Source organism: Calliopsis andreniformis, chromosome 6 (assembly GCF_051401765.1).
Source record: "Calliopsis andreniformis isolate RMS-2024a chromosome 6, iyCalAndr_principal, whole genome shotgun sequence".
NCBI lineage: Eukaryota > Metazoa > Arthropoda > Insecta > Hymenoptera > Andrenidae > Calliopsis > Calliopsis andreniformis.
Window position 1 is genome coordinate 8,695,775 of NC_135067.1, and position 20,091 is coordinate 8,715,865.

The following is a 20,091-nucleotide window of genomic DNA, read 5'->3' on the forward strand; positions in this document are numbered from 1 at the left end:
ATTCTTCTATTTTGTTGCAACACAGAGCACCTATATGCTACTGGAAGGTTTACAAATTTTTACATGAAGAATAACCTATTGTTAAGAAAATTACAAGCTGAAACGTAATCTTCGTTTAATTAGGATTATATTTCTCAAACTAATTTTGACTAATTAAGAAGCTAGATCTTCACTATAAGCTCATAGTTAGTAAACCTCAAGTCTATAATCAGGAAAGGCTGGGGACATTGACATACAGAATACACAAGATGAGTCACGCAACTGTTATCACCTGGATCTCCTTGCAAAGTATTTATTATATGAAAAAATATTTCAAATGAAAGTTATTTCGTATCTAGAGCAACATATCAAAGAGGAGCATACCCTCGATACCAAACAGCATTCATTTGAAACATTTTCTCATACAATGAACAGTTTACAAGAAAATTCAGGTGGTACAGTTGCGTGGCTCAGCCTCTGTAAGACATAAGATATCTATGAGACAAGTCTAGTATATTTAGTTATTTGATTATAGTGAACAAACACGATGTAGTCAATATGTTAGTGACCCATATTCCACAATAATATAGAGATTAATATATTAAAAAACATTTTTAATCTACATATTATACATCCTTTTATGTATTTAAATTCAGTTTCAGTACGAAACAGTTTCAGTACAACCCCCAACATACGAACCATGCAAAGTGCCCCTGACATTGGATCACATCATCTTAGACTGTAGAAAGTACGTCACAGATCGTCTAGAGTGCAATATAAAACACGTCCTGAAAGATAACTTGATGGACACCAACACAACTGAGAACCTATTACGATACTTAAAACAGACTAAATTGTACAATAGGTCATAACCTACCTCAGTCGCTGATAACCCATAAGATGGTTAATACGACGCTAAATAATAAACATAAAAAAAGAATCAATTTCCTGAAAATACTCATTACACTTTAACAAATTTAAAAAATTGATATATCTCGGTGAGAGCCAGAGAAACCAGCAGTTCGTGGTGTGCTCGTCCCTGGGTTTCACGAGCATGAACACGCCTGTAACGACCTTTAGTCTTGAACCGCAATTGCGAGTTTATCGAACCTGAAACTATATATACGCAAATTGGAGGCGGTGCATGTGCAAGCTGCATAGGCGCGACTCGGGTAACTGCACCTTTGCGTGCGCTTTGACAGTAGGTCGTTAAAAGGATCGAAAGAAAGTCTGTTATTGCAGCGCACTATTTCTTCGATTAGGAAGATGATCACATCACGTTTTCTCTGTTTACTGGGTGTTGTTCTATCGTGAGCAATATTTGCATATTTTTATCGACTTCGACGCTATAAAATGTGGTGTACACTTTGAAAGAGTGGTTATTTAGAGGCGAAGAATTTTATACTTTCAATGTATGTATAATAGAGTTATGATTTTTCCTCGTTGTAGGCTTGTGACTCAGTGGAATGATGAATAGACTGTGAAAGTTTATGCAAAATAAAATCTTTGTAACAATTTAATACAGAGGCATGCTTAAATTTAAAATATATGATACTATTAATAAATACAAAAAGTGCAATCGTATTGAATCATATGATTTATTTTATATTTCTGTTATATTTACATAAAAATTCACAGTCTAATGTGTTTACAGAGTGGAATATGTTTTTAATATTAAATGTTGTGCTGGTAACTCATTTTTATTTTATTGAGAATCAAGAAAAGAGAGATTGCAGAAATTTATTTGTAATAAATTACGAATTTATAGCGAACAAGCATCATACAGTAATAAAATAACTGATGACTCATGAATCTTTTTACAAAGAATTGTTAAATTCACATGTTTTAAACATATTTAAAGATAAAAGTAAATGTTAGAACTTAAAATAGAGTACATAAAAGAAAAAGCATATCAGTAATATACGCAATGAATTAATATTCTGTATACATGTCTACAAAATTATCGAGTCCCTATATTTTCTAGTTTCTTTACATTAAAAAAATTGTTGAAGTTACTTATTTTCAACCTTTTAAAACGACAATGGTTTCTCAAATAAAATGGGAGGATCGTTGCTACGATGATTGTAGATTTCGCAAGAGGCGACTGTGACCTTAGACACAGGTCTGACCATTCATTCTACACGATAGTAATTTACGACAACGTAATGGTATATCGTGATTCATAGACCTGCACCACACGGATGCATATACATAGATCCTTGGTGCAAGTCGGAAAATTTATGAAGAACCACTCGTGATCAATTTACGCACAAGTGGAGGATATTTGGAGTGCAGGAGTACCTATTATTTATGTGTTTAACAAATTTAGATCGTTGAACAAAATTTGCTCGACAAACAATGCTGACTAATAATAAAATGGTTACTATTATAAATACATTGCAGAGTATACAGTTATTATTAACTACATTCAGTAGTCAGTTACTTTTTATTAATAGATGTGAAATGGAGATAGCTATTGTATTGTTTTAATAAACCTCTAAAATAATTCTAGCTTTTCGAATTATTCGTATTTTAGAGGCTTGTAATTACAGACTTGATTTTTAACAAGTCATTTATAAATTTTAATTTTATAATCATTATTCTATTTACCATTATACAGATATCAATCTCCTCGAATTTAAGATAAGTGTTCTGCTGGTTCCAGAGAGGCGATTAGGGTATTTAATAATATTCATTAAGGTACTCATTTCGATGATAACTAATTGCAAGATATAATTAATCTTTTATATCAAATTCATGTGTATTATACGATATTTTGCGAATGATGGCGTAGGGGAGTTCAGATCCATTTTAGATAGAGCTATTTAAATACATGTTTTTAACATAATCAGTCAAAGAAATATTGTATTGAAACATCAGTTACATTCATAAAAATTCATTCTCATATATATTTTCCTGAATATATAATAAACTACAGAAGCTAGTACCTACATATTTCTTAAACTTTCTAAACTTGGCACTGCGTTAAAAAATAAATTTTAATTAGAAGTTATAACAACAATAACAGTATCATCTCAAACACACCAATACTTCACAAGAAAAGTGAACTATTAATTTATCGCAAAAAATACTTCTCCATTTTTTAAAATACTGCAAAATCAACCAGTGGATGTTAACTTTTGCGATTGATTCTATCCAGATTTATAACTTCATTAACAGTGCAAATATAATGTTTCCCTGCAATTGTAAATCTACGTACTACGTGGTTTACAGAATGTGTAGTATAAGACGCGTTGATTTAGAGCTTATTTCCACGACCACCGCTGCGCGTATCATCAACCGTGATCGATAAGCGAAAGTTAGACGTTTGTATCGTAATTATAAGTACTTTTGTGCTCATAGTAATTAACGCGTTGAAATTACAACCGTATACAACACCTGCGCGCGATATCTCGAAAACGTTCAGATGCTACACGGGAATGCGTGCGTTACACGCATTACACGCGCCTTTCGCAATGCTGGGACTAGCTTGTTCGCGTGGGTAAATGAAAACGCGGATGCGGATACGAATTGAATTAATACAAAGAATTTAATGAAAGGAAAGATTCGTTTATGGCGTATATTTATTCATGAATTTATATAGTAAATTGCTGTTTCTTGACTTTTCCTCGAGTGAAGGATCCACGATATTCTAATGAATGATAATGTGGGTATTTTATGGGGTTTCATTGTAGGAGACAATGGGAGATAACATATCTGTGACGTTCTTGGATAATTACAGTATACTTGCTAAATGTTTATCTATTTATTTTGAAATAATTTCTGTGAAGTTTCATTTTAGATATATCTAATGCTAATTGTCGTGATATGAAATAGTAAAAAATGTATCATAGATAAATAATAGTATTATTTATAATCGTATATTAATATAATAAGAAAATGACAAGTAAGATATTTCTTCATAACGTAATAAATTATTTTACATTCATTTATCGAAATCTCGAACTTACGTCACTGATAATTTAAAAAACTCATTTCAGGATTCAATTTCATAGCAGTCATTAGAATCCAACGTCACCTTCATGCACATTCATGCGAAACTATTAAATCAGCTATACACGCCTTAAAGACAATGATACAGTACTTCCACGCTATGATCTAATCATTACATCGACCATCTTTTACAATTACTTTCTCGTTGTCACTTATATTACCAAAACATGTTAAAAATATCTCATCCCAAAAATTCTATTAACCCAATTGAATTGAGTTTTCTATGACGCTCCTGACGTGTCAGACAATGTTGTCTAGGAGCAGCGACCGAGACGTTCACCCTATTTAATACAGTCTAGTATTTTACAGATAGCATTAGCAACCAGCATGCTATCGCTCTGCGGAAGCACATTAAAATTGGAGTCGACAACTTCACGTGCTTCCCTTGCCAGGTACAGACACGAACCGAACAGCTTCTCACAGAATTTCCCTCGTCACCGTGCAACCCAGCCCAGTCCCCAGAGTCAAGCCTGTACATCAAACGGTTCAAACACTCCCTATCCGTACTTCATCGTTCTTTCGCCGCTCGCAGGGTCGATCTATCGCATAAACATCCGCCTTCGTACTCCCAGCGAATCACAAATCACCCGTCCTCGCCCACGTTCCCGCAATTACGCCTATTTCGTATCTGTCTGGGCGAAGCTTTATTTTCCACACGGCCCGTCCGCGCGTAGATAATTACACGGAACGTATCACGCCTCTATCTAGATCGGTTGTAGATCGCGATCCGACACGGTTACGGAACGCTCGGTCCTCGTGCAACCGCGCATGGCCAAGTGCACGTAAAGGCAACCGAAAAACAACATGGCGGAACGAGCCTGCGGGTCCACGATCGCGTGCAGACGGGGACAGCTTGAACATGCCTGTACCCGCTCGAGAAACGACGAGTCCTGATACGTAAAAATTCAAGCAGGTAATTCTCGTTCCTGGGTAACTAGTTATTTCGGTGTGTATGTAGGGCAACGTCTAGCGATTTGCTGCCGTAAAAGAGCAAGCAGCGACTCGAGGACTCGTTCAGATACCATAGTAATATTGTTTCTTTGGAGTCGGGTCATTTGAGCATGGAAACTTGATTTTGGGTGGTCCGTGTTTTCATTAGAGTAGACTGGATCGTGTTGTCCTGATTAAGTATGTTGCTACGGAATCAACTTAGTGGGGAATGCTTGTATAGTGGGCTAGGTCTGGGTTAGGCTTTTCAAACTGTGTGAACTTATAATGGAATACTTGTTTTTTGGTTTTTTATTGTTTAAGGATGGAGGTGTAGGATGTTTAAAATGGATTGGTGAAACGTTGTTTGTGAAATTGATACTAAAGAAGCTGGATATAGTTACGATTTTAGTTTCAGGATATAGTTATATGTATGTGGTATTACCATTTTGTGTTACCTGCGTCCAAGCTACTTTTATTTTTAAATTTTCATGAATTTTATTGATGCCTACCTTCTCACGAGTAATTTCGCATTTAGATTCAAAACACGTAATCATAACCAGGGATATTGTTGTACATGTAATACAAATGAGGAGTGTAATTTCAAAAATGGTTATGTCCGCTCGAAACAATTTTAAGATATTTATGAATTTTTCAATAATTCAGAATTTCGATTATTCTTATGCGTAATTCCGATTTTCAACCTAAATTCTCGGAATCTTTAAGCCAGTTTTCGGATTAATCATTGATATAGTAAAACCAGGAAGACCAACAAAACAGATTGGAATAAGTATCTCGATATTTTTTTAAACTAGACCTAGCCAGCTTTCAAATTTCGTTCGTAGACAGTCAAGTAGCTATGAAACTACTGTTTCCATTCTTGATACTGATTACCAGGTTGACTGTCGATAACATGCATAGGCATAGAGGTGATTACCCCGACGCCAAAAAGGATTTATCAGGATTTAAGTCGCCGAACTGGCGATCGAAGCGACCACCAGTCAACCTGTTAATGCTCAAAGGGTATTTAATCGATCCCAAGTCTCTGGAACCATCATCGGGGGATCGGTTGTCAAAGATAATCTCGCGAAACAAAAATAATTGAAGTTAATTACTAAATATTTAACTCTGGCTTTGATGCTTCTTGAAGAATAAACAAATCTCTCCTGCAATTTTGAGTTATCAAATTCCATCACGAATTCTTATTTCATTACGTAATCCTACCACCTACTATTAAACACAAGATAAATGGAAAAGAACGCTGGTTATACAATTCCTCATACATACTTAATTCAACTGCAATTTAAACTTTGTTGAAACATGTCAGAACTCTTTTTTAAATCAAGTTCAATGTCACATTAACTATTTATATTGGTATACCAAAGAAAGTTAATACAAACAAAAAAAGATCTTATGTTATCAAATTAGGGATTTTATTGGTGACGAAATTATCTTAAAAATTTGATTATCGAAAAAAATATCTATTAAATATTGATCTACACTAATTTTCGTGTGTGTGCTCGTTTCAAATGGTTCAAACGTCGAAAGCGATTAAAGACTCCAAGGGAAGAACTTAATAAGCCACATTATCTAAATTTTACAGTAGAGATATGTTTTGAACAAATTTCACAAAAACTGTAGTCTCATTCAGTTTTCAGATTAAATATGTGTTTTTCGAAATCAGTTAATTTGATTTTCATTACACATTCACTGATTCTCATTCCCTTAGTTTTCCCTAAACCTTCATTGAGTTATCAACATTTTCCTATATTAATAATTATTTTCTTTCATATTATTTTTTAATTAACTCAAAATTATCAAGTACCACATACAGTAAAACTATTAGATATTACCGAATAATTATGAACTTCTCATGGAGTTATCAACCTACTCTCCTGTCCCACTTGGACATACCTTACTTCCGTATACATCCATCATAAGAATAATTACACTCTGAAATCTCCGAAGTTTTCCACCTTCTCTACTCTGACGTATTAAAACACTCCCTTTCAATTACCAACTGACGCGAAAAACAGAAAACCGAGAAACGTGGACTTATCAAGTTCTTCCCCCCTGTGGTCTCCGATTGTTTTCATAACACCTTTGGAAAATAAACCAGAAGCACCTGTGTGGATGTGCGCCTAGCCACACGTTGAAAAGTACCACCTACGTTGGCGCTCGTTAGACCGACGTGGATGACGCACGAGAAACTTGCAGCCACGTCAGCCGACAGACGAGAACAGCCGATATATCGATTGAACGTTTATGAGAGACGACAAGCACCTGAGAAGTTCGCATGGACACCGCAGAATCAGATGTTCTAGATTTTATTTTTGCTCGGGTTTATTGACATCGTTCACCTACATCGACTTCTCGATCGATAACGCGAAACCAGTCCGCCGTCGGTTCGGTTTTTGTCCAGCCAGATTGTGGTTAAACATTCGCCGATCGCTCGAAATATAGAAACACAGGCTTACGATAACTTCGTCCTCGGTTCCACGATCCTGAACTGTTGCCAGCCGGGCTAGAGGCGAGGCATTTAGAATGACTTGAATAATTGCTGGCTCTACGTGTCTGGTAATTGATTAAACGTCAATTTTCGTTTCACGGAGCTTACGTCCCGATGGTGATATCAATTACGGAATTGGCATTCTTTATTAATCGAATGAAAGAGGTTGTTCCATTTTGGGGGTTGATTTTATATAATTGGATATCGTGATTTGTAAGGTAACTGTTTTAATGTGAAATCGCTGGTGAAATTTATGGGTGAAATATGAGTTAATGACTAACTCATTAGGGTCTAAAATTGCTTAAACGCGATATTTCACTCGCTAATTTTTTTTTTTTTTTTACTGAATTTATATTAGATATTAATTATATTCTTCGTGTTACTGTTATGAAAGGTGATCTCAAAAATTAGCTTAATATGTTTTTTTGTTACCATTTCTCCTCTCTGCTTTAGATTCTACAACGTGTTTTGAACATTCAAAAGATTGAAGTATTTGTACCACTAGAATTCACCAGTTTTTCTGGATCTTTTTCATTTAGTGGGTGTCAGTATAGTGTCTATTATTATAAAACGTTTTTTTGTTTTAGTAGAGTAATGTATAAGATTAATAATATACAGAATATGGGTCTTAATGGATTAAGTAGTGAAAATATTTGTTATGAAGAAAATCATCTTTTAAGTGAGTGTACCTGCACAGAAGATGTGCAGCAGTAGTCACTAGGGACTTTTTCTTTTCTTATCAGACAGAACCCTGATTTATGCAATCGATTGATTTTTTTGCTTTTCTTGGACTCCAGCATGCATCTTTTAATCCTATACCTGTCAAATGGAACAGTATGGAGTTTAAATATTCAAGAGAAATGCTGAAAAGGAAAAAGTTAAATTGGAGTGAGTTCATAGCCAGACTTTCCCAAACTTAGAAATTAATCACCCTTGCACATTTGTTTGGCATGTGTTTTAATTTTAGATTTATTTTAAACCCAATGAAAACCCTGGCAATCATCTATAAAAAATATTCTAAAAAGTACCATCATATTATTCTTGCATTCAGTTTTACAATTTTATTAAAATCCCTAGAGCCACAGCTGGAAAATTTCCTCGCAAGTACATACAAACTACTACAAATTATTTTGGAACCATTAAACCTAATTCACGCCTACATAAAAAAGAATTTAAAAAAATGAAAAAGTATACTTCAATTTTGCAATGATTCAAAAGCATTTATCCTATTAAAATAATTTTACTGTCATAAAGTATGTTTCTACTTTCACTTTGTTAAGAATCAAGATACACCTGTAATGTGTTTTTGGTATTTAGTTCCATTAAATAGCCCTTTATCGAACTCTATATAATTATTATGAAATGAAAAAAGTCCCTAGCAATGCCAGCACCACTTGCTTTGTTCTCGCGCAATGTATCTTCGATGCTCGAACAATCGTCACACAGACATCATTGAACAAATGACCATGCCAATTTTTTCTTTTCGTATCGCAAAACGTGGTCTTATTAATGATACAGTTGGTTTCTCTGCGATGCACGTATGCACCGGTAATTAACGCCGCGTCATTTAAGCGATTCACTGATAGTAATTGAAGCCTGCTGCGCAATGGAAATTGTGGTTTGCCGCGATATGAAATGCTGCGTGTCGACCTAATTTCAATCCTGGTGTTAGAGGTTGACGAAGCTGACAGTATCGAAATTTTCCATATCTTAACGCCGACTGTTTTCGTGAATTTCGTTTTTTCCATCGCATTACGTTTTCATTGGCTTTTTACTTAACTTCTGGTCGAAGTTTTCAAGAACCTTAACATTATTTCTTCAACACGAACTCTCATAAATCTTCAAGTTCTTAAAATAAAAATTTTTAAATGTTTAAATATAGCACAACTTTTCAGTTTCCCAGTTTTTCAAATTTTATATTTTGAAATATTGAAAGCTTTTGTATGCTCAAATATTTAAAATATGAATCCAGTGTTTCGAGTTTTTCAATTTTTCATTTTTAAACTTTTAAACATTTGCGAACATTCAAAGCTTTTAAATTTTCAAACATTTGAATTTTTTATTTTTAAATCTTCAAAGTCATTTAAAAAGAATATATACATTCTATTATATTAATATATATATATATTATATATAATATATATATTCTCCTATAAGAATATATATATAATGTATATGAAAACATTTCTAGTTTTTAATTCCTAAAATTCTGTATCTGAGCTCGCAGTAATTTCATCTTGGTATGATATGATTTAATTCGATATTCTAATATCTATATTTATATTTCATATAATATACAATTTTTACCTCATAAAATTAATCACGTGTTATTTTGAATATATATCTATTTCTTCATTTTTAATTCATTTCATGATGTATATTTCCTTTCGAAGTAAGTATTGACATTTCAAGTTTCGAATCACAATTCTGTATTATGGACGTGCATTTATGTCCTTGTTTTATAGCATATTCTTGTTTTGTAGAGTTTAATTGGTATATAAACTCAGATTTTTTAAAAATATAACGTATGTTGATCCTAATAATCACTGACATATGAGTCAGCTTTATGTTGTAATATAATTGGAAGCCTATAATAGAACACAATTTAGAGCAATTACAACTAACAGTATGTTTGTCAATTTTAAATTATTCTTTCAACGAATCACCGGAAGTCTCGTTTGTAGATACCCTTATTGTAGTTTAGACCAAAGTACAGAATTACTATGATCATAGGAGGAGGTATTCATTTAATTAAGAAATACATAAGTTCTAATTTATACTGGCATTATGTAATCTATTCTTCTTTCAGAACAGTTTCTTGTGCTCGTAATGCCAAAGGGCTTTAATCAGTTTATGGATGCAAGCTTATTATGATAATTCTTTCATCGCATAAAAGTAGCTCGCAGACTCTAGAGACTTTGCTAGAAGATTGGAGGCATAATTTATTAAAAGACTTAAGAAAAAAAGTGACTGAAAGATTATCAAACAAAAATCGGAATAACGATTTTACGATTGTTCCTTAAACATTGTATTCTTTACAAAAAGTATTTTCTACTCAGATAATGCTGAATTAAATGTTAAAAGAATATACGAGTATGTATTATTTTTGTGAATTATGTGGATTTAAAAATTTGTTTGTTTGGCTATTTTTAACCAAAAATATTTGATTAAAACCATATTTTTGGTTAAAAATAGCTGTACGTTAATCTTAGTAGTTCTGTTAACATTTACTGCGACTATTAATCTCGGTTAAAACGCATAAGAGACAAGGCAAGCTAAGAGGACATATTTTCTCTGCTATCTCGAAGTTGAAAATTTTTCACTCTGCTCACCTACATAGCTTAGCGAATACCATTACGTATCGGCTCTAACACTGATTTGATCTGCTCCTGATAACGAATACTTGGCTATGTCCTGCGAGTATGCAAAACGTGCAACTATTTGTTCTCGCTATCAGCATACCACACTGCTTAGCGACCCACTGGGTAATTAATTTAATGATCAAGAGGCTTAAACATACAGTAGTTGAAACTTCTGCTACTTATACATATAGTAGTTGGCGTTCTCTAATATTACAATGCTAACAGTATTTACAATAAATATTGCCAATATTTAGGAGACTTTTTCAGTTAAACTTATCACCCTGTACATACAATATAGTATGGCTATAACAGAAAGTCAGGAATCGAAGGGTGGTTTAGGAAACCTCTTCTCATTCTGACCTGAATCCTCTTTTCCAAATCATTCTTTAGAAAAGAGAAGGAATTCTTGGAAATCTGTATGTTCTCTTTCCTTTGTATTTTTGTATTCCAGCTACTATTTTCTGACCATGCAACTGTTTTTTGTTTCTTCCTCGTTGTTCGTTCCAGAGCATTCTCGCGTTTAAGTCCGTTTCTATTTATTAAATACATCTTGATCTTATTATTATACAGCAAACGAGTTTGATTTACAATTGTACATTGCCCACAAGATGTTTTATAATACACCTGGCTATTGATTAAATATACAATTTCCTAGGTAAGCTCTAAGGATAAGTAAAAAACTGTTTTAAAGGAGTTTAGAAGTTTAGCCTAAATTCCAATATATAATTTCCTCGTATTGAAAATATCTGTGGTACTAAAAACTGAAATATGCAAGCACGATACTGTAAAGTAATACGCGTTACTAGGATTATTTATTACATACATTTACTGGGATATTTAATATTCTGAGCTATAGCTTAGAGACTACTTAATTTGAGTAGTAGAAAAAAAAATATTAATCCTCAACTAACATGGCATAGGTATTACAACATAATATAATAAGATTTCTAGGATTGTACAGGGCGTTCCATAAAGCCTTTTACATTAAAATCTGAACTCAAATTAAAACGTTTTTACGAAACACTCTGTGTAATAAAACATAATTCACATCAGTAAAATAAAATAAATTTGTTTAAATTACCCATAAACATTCCTCAGATGAAATATTCAAATATTGCGACACATACCAGTTCAAAACGAAACTATTTAAATACCTATTGCAAGAGCGTGGAAACAAAAACGCCGAAACAAGATCGAGTGCACGCTACGTAAATTCCCTAGGTAATCTAATGAAACTAAATACTTCCAGGAGCGTTTCGATGAACATCGAGCATTAACGATTTTATAATAATTAATTGCGCAAGGGAACGTTCCATTTATTTCTTTCAGCGCTTAACAGTTTCTATCATTTCATAAACGTCTTAATTATGTAATCTGGTTCTTGCACCTTTCCGTTACGCTTTTGTCCCTCTCTTTTCTAGGAGCATAATGTAATTCGATTCCGGAAGTCGTTGCCGGACGATGTTCCACCGGATGGCGGCAAACAACGCGCCGAGCGAGAAGTGGAATTCGTGAGGAGCCTGGCTTCCTGCTTTTTAGGCCCGTATACTCAAATCCCTGAGATCCTTCGGTACGATGCGAAAGACATCGCCAGACTATCGGAAGCCATTCAAGCTCTTCGTCCAGGTAAAACGTTTGCCCACTGAAATTTTCCTGAACACAGTTGAAAACGTTCAGCGTCGAAATTGCTTACTCCTTTCACGAGGTCTCGTTCAGTTGCGCGGTATCTGGTTTCTTTGGGGTACTTTTGTGTATTAAGTTTGCATGAAATTCTTGTTAGAGAGTTTTCTAGGTGGACCAGGTGTCTTTGAAGAAGCTCGTAGCTTGTCTTTGGATTCTCGTGGTAAAATTTTCCTCTTTGGCTTGCGAGGAAAGGTTACTGCAGATGGTAGGAAGTTTGAAAATATTAACAGGGGCGTATGAATTGGTAATTAAATTGTGGGTTACTGACTGTGTGATATTGCACTATGCAAACAAGGGTTCGTTACTGTAAAGTTTACATCTCGTTATGGTGAAAACAAATGGATACTCTTTTAGAGTATACATTTTTCTCTATGTTTTAACAAAACATGTGAAGTTACATTTTGTTGTACGTTTTTCGTCAGAATTTTGATGCAACTATTTTCCAACGTTGCTCGTTTATTTAAAAAATTCGTATTTCATGCATATAGAAAAGCGTTTCGACAAATTGAAAAATGGAGATGAGTTGCAATCAAATTTGGGTTTTGCAATATGAAAGATTTTTTTAAAAATGCTATAGAAAACAGGAAGTAAAGTTCTTTTTTAGTGTACCTCAGGATCTTGGTCTGTTACAATGTTTACAAAGCTTTTAAAAATTAATAATATAATACTCAAGAATAGCTACTAGTATAATACATATATGATTAGTTATATAAATATTAGTTATATTTAAAAAAAGTCTATATACATAATATGGGTTTACATAGTTCACATATATAATAGTATCACATAATTCTGTAGATTAATTATGAAGCTATTTAACACCTTTATCAACGACAAATTTTTCTATTTTTTATAACTTTTAAAACACAAATAATAAGAATAAATTTTCCAAATTGTAATGGCTGGGAAGACTCTCTAACATATTATTTTATTTCAATTAATTTTAATTTTATCGTGAACGAATTCCACAAATATTATATTTCTGGCTTTAAGTGATGAACAACTTAATATTTATACTGTTCCTAGAATTTTTGTATTTTCTAAAATATTACAGTGCATAAAATGTACGTGCTAGAAATACAAGGTATAAAAATACTTTTATATTAGACGAAATTTGCAATTCTTTCGGATCGTTATTAAATTTACCGAGGAGTGCTTTTATGCCTTCAAAATTATTGAAGGTTCGCGAATATTTAAAGCTCGTAAAGTTGAAGCGAAACGTCAGGTACAGATGCAGATGTCCACCGATGGACTCATTGTTCGCAGAAACGACAGGTGGCGAGCTGAAATAGCTAGCCCTCAGGTCCCCATATTCCTTCAACTTTCGTTGACCGTTCAGGTAGCCTTCCCCCTTTTTCCTTCGCGTTCACCTGCTGGCTACACCTTTTCTTTCCGAAGAAAAATGCAAGGTCTGCACGCGTGAAGACCCTTCAGTGCCCTGAAGCACTCGGTCCGATGAAATCTCACCCGACGTTGGTTCTTCAGCTTTAGTTCCGCCCGTAAAATTCAAATATTTCTTGAAACCTGATTATATGTACATAAGAGGTATATAATTCCAACCGGAAGGGATTACGTGTACGAACAGAATCGAATCGAGCCAACGATTGAGGAAATAAGAGTTAGTTGATACGACTGAACTGTTTTTTTTTTAGCTCTAAGTTACTATTATTTTTAATCTATGTGAAAACGTTCGCTTCTATACTTTTAGTTATATAGAAACTGCAATAGAGATTTTATGGACAAAATTATTTAATGAGTATCATTTTACCTGTAAAAAAAAAGTTAAATACACAGAAAATTAAGTTGTAGTTGAATTTAGGCTGACCGAAATTTATCATCAAATTTTAAAAATTCAATGTGGGGTATAGGAAATAGTTTGATGTTTATAACCTTTTTGAAATTATGAAAACATATTAACTAATGTAATAATATTTTTTAATGGATAGATTTATATTTACTAGCTATTGTTTTTTTTACTTGGATTTTGTGTTATTAAAAAATGGGTATGAAAAGTGTTACAGATACGTTTCAAATTATGCTTCATGTCAGTAATAGGTTGCAGAAGCTAAAAACATATTTAATGAAATATAAAACACATTGTTATTCCATACAAAGGTATTTATTAAATACAATACATAAACGATTACAAGAAGATGATCTGTAGGATTACACGTATCTCGTTAAGCAATACAAATCTTCTATTATATTGCCTTGTGTATTATAAAAATCAAAAAAATAGTTCTGGTTTTCATTTTTAATCGAGTCAACTATAGAGTATAGTACTGTATCTGGGAGCCAACGTGACCCAAGTCCTTTTTTATTATTTTTCAGGAGAGCCGAAAAACAAATGTGGTTTCCCAATTCTTAACATAGTATTTGACATAGTTTACACAATTAAATATCCTTCACTTATAACGTAACTGAATTAAATTTCTATTATTCTAATAGAATGAAGAGAAAGCAATAAGATCCTGCACAAAATTTAATTTTGAAAAAAAATGGACTTGAGTTAGTCTGTCTCTAAGGTACAGAGTTAGATTAGACTATCTGTAGAGTAAAATGTATATACATTCATCACTCTCTGCACTCTGCGTTTCCTCAGACTCCAAAATCTTTTTCAAGTCACAGTCTGTTCTCATTAAAACTCAAAAGAAAAATTCATAATAATCGAATGTCTATTTGATACACATCAGAAAATCCAATTTCAATGTTATCATTGAAACAAGTCCTCCAGCAATTTTCTCTTTTTCATTTGATTCAATCAGACTCAATCCTTCGAGTTGCAAAGGGACAAGGAAATCGAGTAATATTCCTCGTAACCTATACACAATTCATTCCCCTGGTCATCGCCGTGAATTCACAGCGAGGGGGTCACGGTTCTCCTCCCCAGTCCATCTTCAATCGCATTAATGATACCATTGCGTTACTCGCGTGGGTTGCGACCTACGAGGTTCGAACGAAGCGTGACTGCCCCGAGTTTCTAAACTGGATCTTTCTGCTACTGTAAGATCGACCTAACAAAACGATGGTACAATTTCTGCCAGATGAATATGCATCGCATGGATGACTTTCTAGGCGGAACGTCGAGTTAAGGATCAGATAACGTGACCGTGTCCGCGACAAAAACAGCAGCGTAACTGGATTTCAAATAGAGATGCTTGGAAATCCAGTTAGAACATGAAAGTCAATTTTTACGTGTCTAATCTTCGTGTCTGGCGTAGAGTAGAAGGTGTGGTTGTTACTAGATACAACTTGTAATTAGACGTAGTTGCCTTTAAAGGAGAAATATTAATATTAAGGACTCGTTAGGAATTATTTCGTGCGAATTGAATTATAGAGTTGCATCTAAATTGAATTGAATTGGAAAGGTGAAATTGAATGTTTGAATTTTATTAGTGAATTTTGGGGAAGTAATAGTGGTTTTAATAATTGTTAAAAGAAGGAATGTTTTAAATTTCTCAGAAAATGAATATTTATTTTTGAATATGTAACAACTTCATATTTTCTCATGTATCAAAATAATAACTCAAAATTCATTAAAATTGGCATTCCTTCTCTTTATGGTGAACTTTTAATATAAATGACTCTACTGTATCTCAGATCTTCAACCTGACCTTCCTCCTTAAAAACTTCAATCAAACTTAAGCAATGGAAAAAGTCAACTAGTCTTTGAATGTTTGTGCAAATTCATATCTTTTTAATTACGACTAATAAACTAGAATCTAAATAGAGATCTTTTTCATCCTCCAGAAGTAATATCATAACGAGTACTTCTGATAGTCAATATATTTCTACAAATTATGTATATTCTGCACTTTTTAATACATGCAGCTTTCTATAAATGCGTAAATATGTTAGGTTTCTTATAACAAAAAGAACTATCATCAGACTTTACAGTTTTTTAACTAAAAGAACACATTCTAGTGTTGAGGAACGAGATTTACAAGATATAATAGTGGTCTATAAAATTGTAACAGACACTAAAAATACCAGATATTTCTTGAATATGAAAATTACACATACGATACCTGAATATATCTAAATTATACAAAACAAAATTTGAAATAAAGAAAGAGGATTAGATTAATAACAAATAACACAGACGATTACTCCTCACGTGACAGTTAAACCGAAAGCATTAGTATCTACAAGGTGGTGCAAATTCAATGACCATTACTGTAATGAAACGTGACCCATGAATATCTTATTAAAAAGAACTTCAATTAATTAAACAAAAAGAAGCTACAGTACATTTCCTGCTCTCCTAAAAAAGAGGATAAAAAATGACAAAGCTTTTATTACGAGCTCTTCAACAGCTATTCCTAATTATCAGAAAGTCCTTCAAAAAGGTCGAAAATCGCGAAGTTCAAAAATTTCCACTGCCAAGAGCCAATAAAATCTCGCGGAGTGTTAATGGTCTCGGGCTGGGAAAAGGGAACGACCGTATAAAAATTGAACGGCGACGGTTGAAGGGCCAACGAAAATTTACGGCCGTGCATTTTGCGGAGGCCGCCTCATTGTCGGCCCACACGGTAGCTGCAGCTGCAGCTGCGCGCTTTCGAAAGGACGGCGACGTCGCCAGACGCTCTCGAGAGAAGACATTAAGCCAGCCTCGTGCTGGTTCGTGCCTCCACGAGACCGTTCACACGTTCCACGGGGATACACACACGCGATCCGTCACTCCTACGAAAAGGGCACGACCCCAGGGCAACATCCGTCGAATTCTCCTTCGGGAAAGCTGATGCACGGCCTATTGAGTCACCCCCGTCGCCAGTCGAGGTCACTTAAATACCGTTTCCACGCGGACTATCCCTTTTCCCCGACGAATTAATTGCCCGACCGGAAGCGCGGAGATATTGTCGGACAGCGCGTGAAATAAGAGACAGCTATTGGCGTTTCAGAAGCGTAGGCACCGTTCGTCGCTTCCCGTTTCCTTCTGTCGTATCGCCAGCAGCTTTCCTTCTGCGAACTCGCGCCAGAAGACAATCCATTTCTGGCGAAGTTTAACGCTGGGTCTACCGAGGCTTGCGTGCCTCCAGTTTCGTCGACATTCGTGCCGCAACTGTAGCTGTCTGAGAGTTCATGAATCGTAGAAATTTGGTTTATTTGCACAGTTACTTAGTTTTATTCAGCATTAACACTTTGACTGCCACGGTGGTCATTGGTGACCGAAGCACTTGGTCTTAAGGAAGACTTGTTTTAATTTGTCGTTATCAATCGTTACCAAGGCGCCACAGGGGTCACCTGTGACCACCAATATAAATACTCCCATGGCGTCCTGAGCGAAATATGTGATTTCGACGTAGCAGTCAAAGTGTTAATAGGGAAAATGGGGTATTTTTGTGTAGGTAAAGAATAAACACATGAGTTATTTTAATCTCTCTGGTAATTCTAGTGTTAATATGGTAATGTGTAGGAGGGGATTAAAGGAATTGTGGAACTTTGGTTATTTGGATTGATCGGTGTGCATTGGTTTGCTATATTTTAGGCTTCTGAATTTTGGGGTTTGGTTTCTTGGATTACGTGGGTGTAGGATTTTTTAAGACGGTTGGTTTGTAAGCCTTGTTTAGATTAGTTGAGTTACTTGAATTCAAGTGGTTTGAATGCAAGTGATTTGGGGTAATTTGACTAATGTGGGCGTACTGTTTTAAGCGACTTAAAACATTTCTTTAAGTTTCTATTTTGGCTAAGCATGTTCAGATTTGTCAAGTAACTTGACTAAATTTCGAAATTTGTCAAGTAACTTGACTAAGTTTTGAGATTTGTCAAGTAACTTGACTAAGTTTTGAAATTTGTCAAGTAACTTGACTAATCTGAACAAGACTTTAGTGGATACAATTCGTTTGTGGTTTGTATTGCTTTAGTTTGAGAAGGTGTTAGAGTACTTACAAATATTGTTTGAAGAGACACGATCTTCAATTTTATACAATGATTTTGTAGGGAGTCTAGAACAAGTTCATTCGTTTTTCAATTTTATAGCTTTTATTAATTTTCTCTTTATAGAGGGTGAGTTACGTACATAATTGTATCACCTGAATTTTTTTATAAACTATTTGTTATATGAAAAAATGTTTCAAACGAAAATTGTTTGGTATTAAAAGGAGCATGTAATTTAATTATTATTTTTTTTTATATCAAACAACTTTCGTTTAAAACAGTTTTTCATACGACAAATAGGTTACAGGAAAATTCAGGTGATACAGTTACCAAACTCATCCTGTATATTATAAATGAAAATTGGAGGGAAATATGTACAGAAAAAATAAGCGAACGTTAATTTAATGAAATAAAAATTGTATCAATTTTCCCTATCATGTTTTTCTTTTTATGTTTATATTTCCAATTTTATTAATCAAAATTTAGTTGTATTTTATTGATCTTAATATAATTTATTTTTCATTATAATATTGCAAAAAATTAATTTGCAAAATGTTAACAATTTAAAATTGCAATTTGATGATGTTTTGAATAACCTACTTTTATATCAGCTTCCTTATCTTTTTCATTAATGTCTCTCAACAAAGTCATTTTATCAATTTTGTACATATTTGCACTCTGCTTTATTGACAGTGTCTTCTTTTATTGCGACATAAATTTTTTCAAAAATATCGTACGATATTTTGCCACGTTTTGCCTTTTTAATATAGTTTCGAACCATGAATCAGCTTACACCACAGAGAGTCATTTTATATTATAAAATAAAATGAATTGTTTTTATTCTATAAAAACCTCTCTATAGACAAATATGGAGCAAACAAACAACATACTAAAACAATTACCTTATCTTCAAACGAATAAATAGAATAAAAAATAATATCGTGTTTCCAGAAGGCTTGAAAAGTCAACATGAATATGTACTTATTTACTTTTAGACAAACCTCATGTCCATATTTTATACAGTTTAATTTTGTGTGCACGTTTGATAAGATTAGTAACAAAATTACATAGTGAAATATTTAAACATCAACTAGAAAACTTCCTCACAATCAGTTCTATTTTTAACTCCAAAGAGGAATTGCCTAGCTCCGCTCCAAAACGAGAATTAAAAAAACAAGTACTGAAGTGTAACAATCATTTATTAAACTCATCGAGAAGTTCTACATGAAAACGTAAGAAAATCTATTGTTAAGGAGCAAGACAATTTGTTACAAATAGAATATCGTTATCATTAGAAGATACGAACACCATTATCATAAAGTTATCTCTTAGGTTTGCCCCAAAGCAGGAATAAATTTCCATGCGGATAACAAAAAACGTTATAACCATTTATCAAACTTGTCAATAAATTCTACTTAAAAATCAAGGAGACGCAGCAACAGAACAAGGATAAAAGTTATTTATATTTTTATATATTCTCCCTGAATAGGCGAAACTAATTCAGTGCAGTTACTGTAATTAAAAATAGTACATTTAAGAATCCACTGTATAAACACACTGACGAGATACTGTGCGCGCATGCAATTGCAAGTAACTGGATTTTCAATTTCTGGTCTCTAATTTAAGAGAAGCTGGGTCTTGAAACTCGCGAGATGTGCGAGAAACCTGCTCGCACGAGATATACCTACGTCGAGCCGACAGGAAAGAAATTAGAACGATATGAGAAACCGTTCGTGGAGA

The 20,091-nt window shown here is 33.8% G+C and overlaps 1 protein-coding gene across 3 annotated transcripts in view; it reads left to right on the forward strand.

The window, feature by feature from the left end:
- The window catches only part of Ipk1 (Inositol phosphate kinase 1), a 209,439-nt gene that overhangs the window by 177,449 nt on the left and 11,899 nt on the right, over positions 1-20,091 (forward strand). For all 3 annotated transcript variants that reach the window (XM_076380313.1, XM_076380314.1, XM_076380315.1), the window contains one exon: positions 12,213-12,417. In XM_076380313.1, the coding sequence (XP_076236428.1) occupies positions 12,213-12,417 (205 nt within the window). The remainder of the gene's footprint in view (positions 1-12,212; positions 12,418-20,091) is intronic.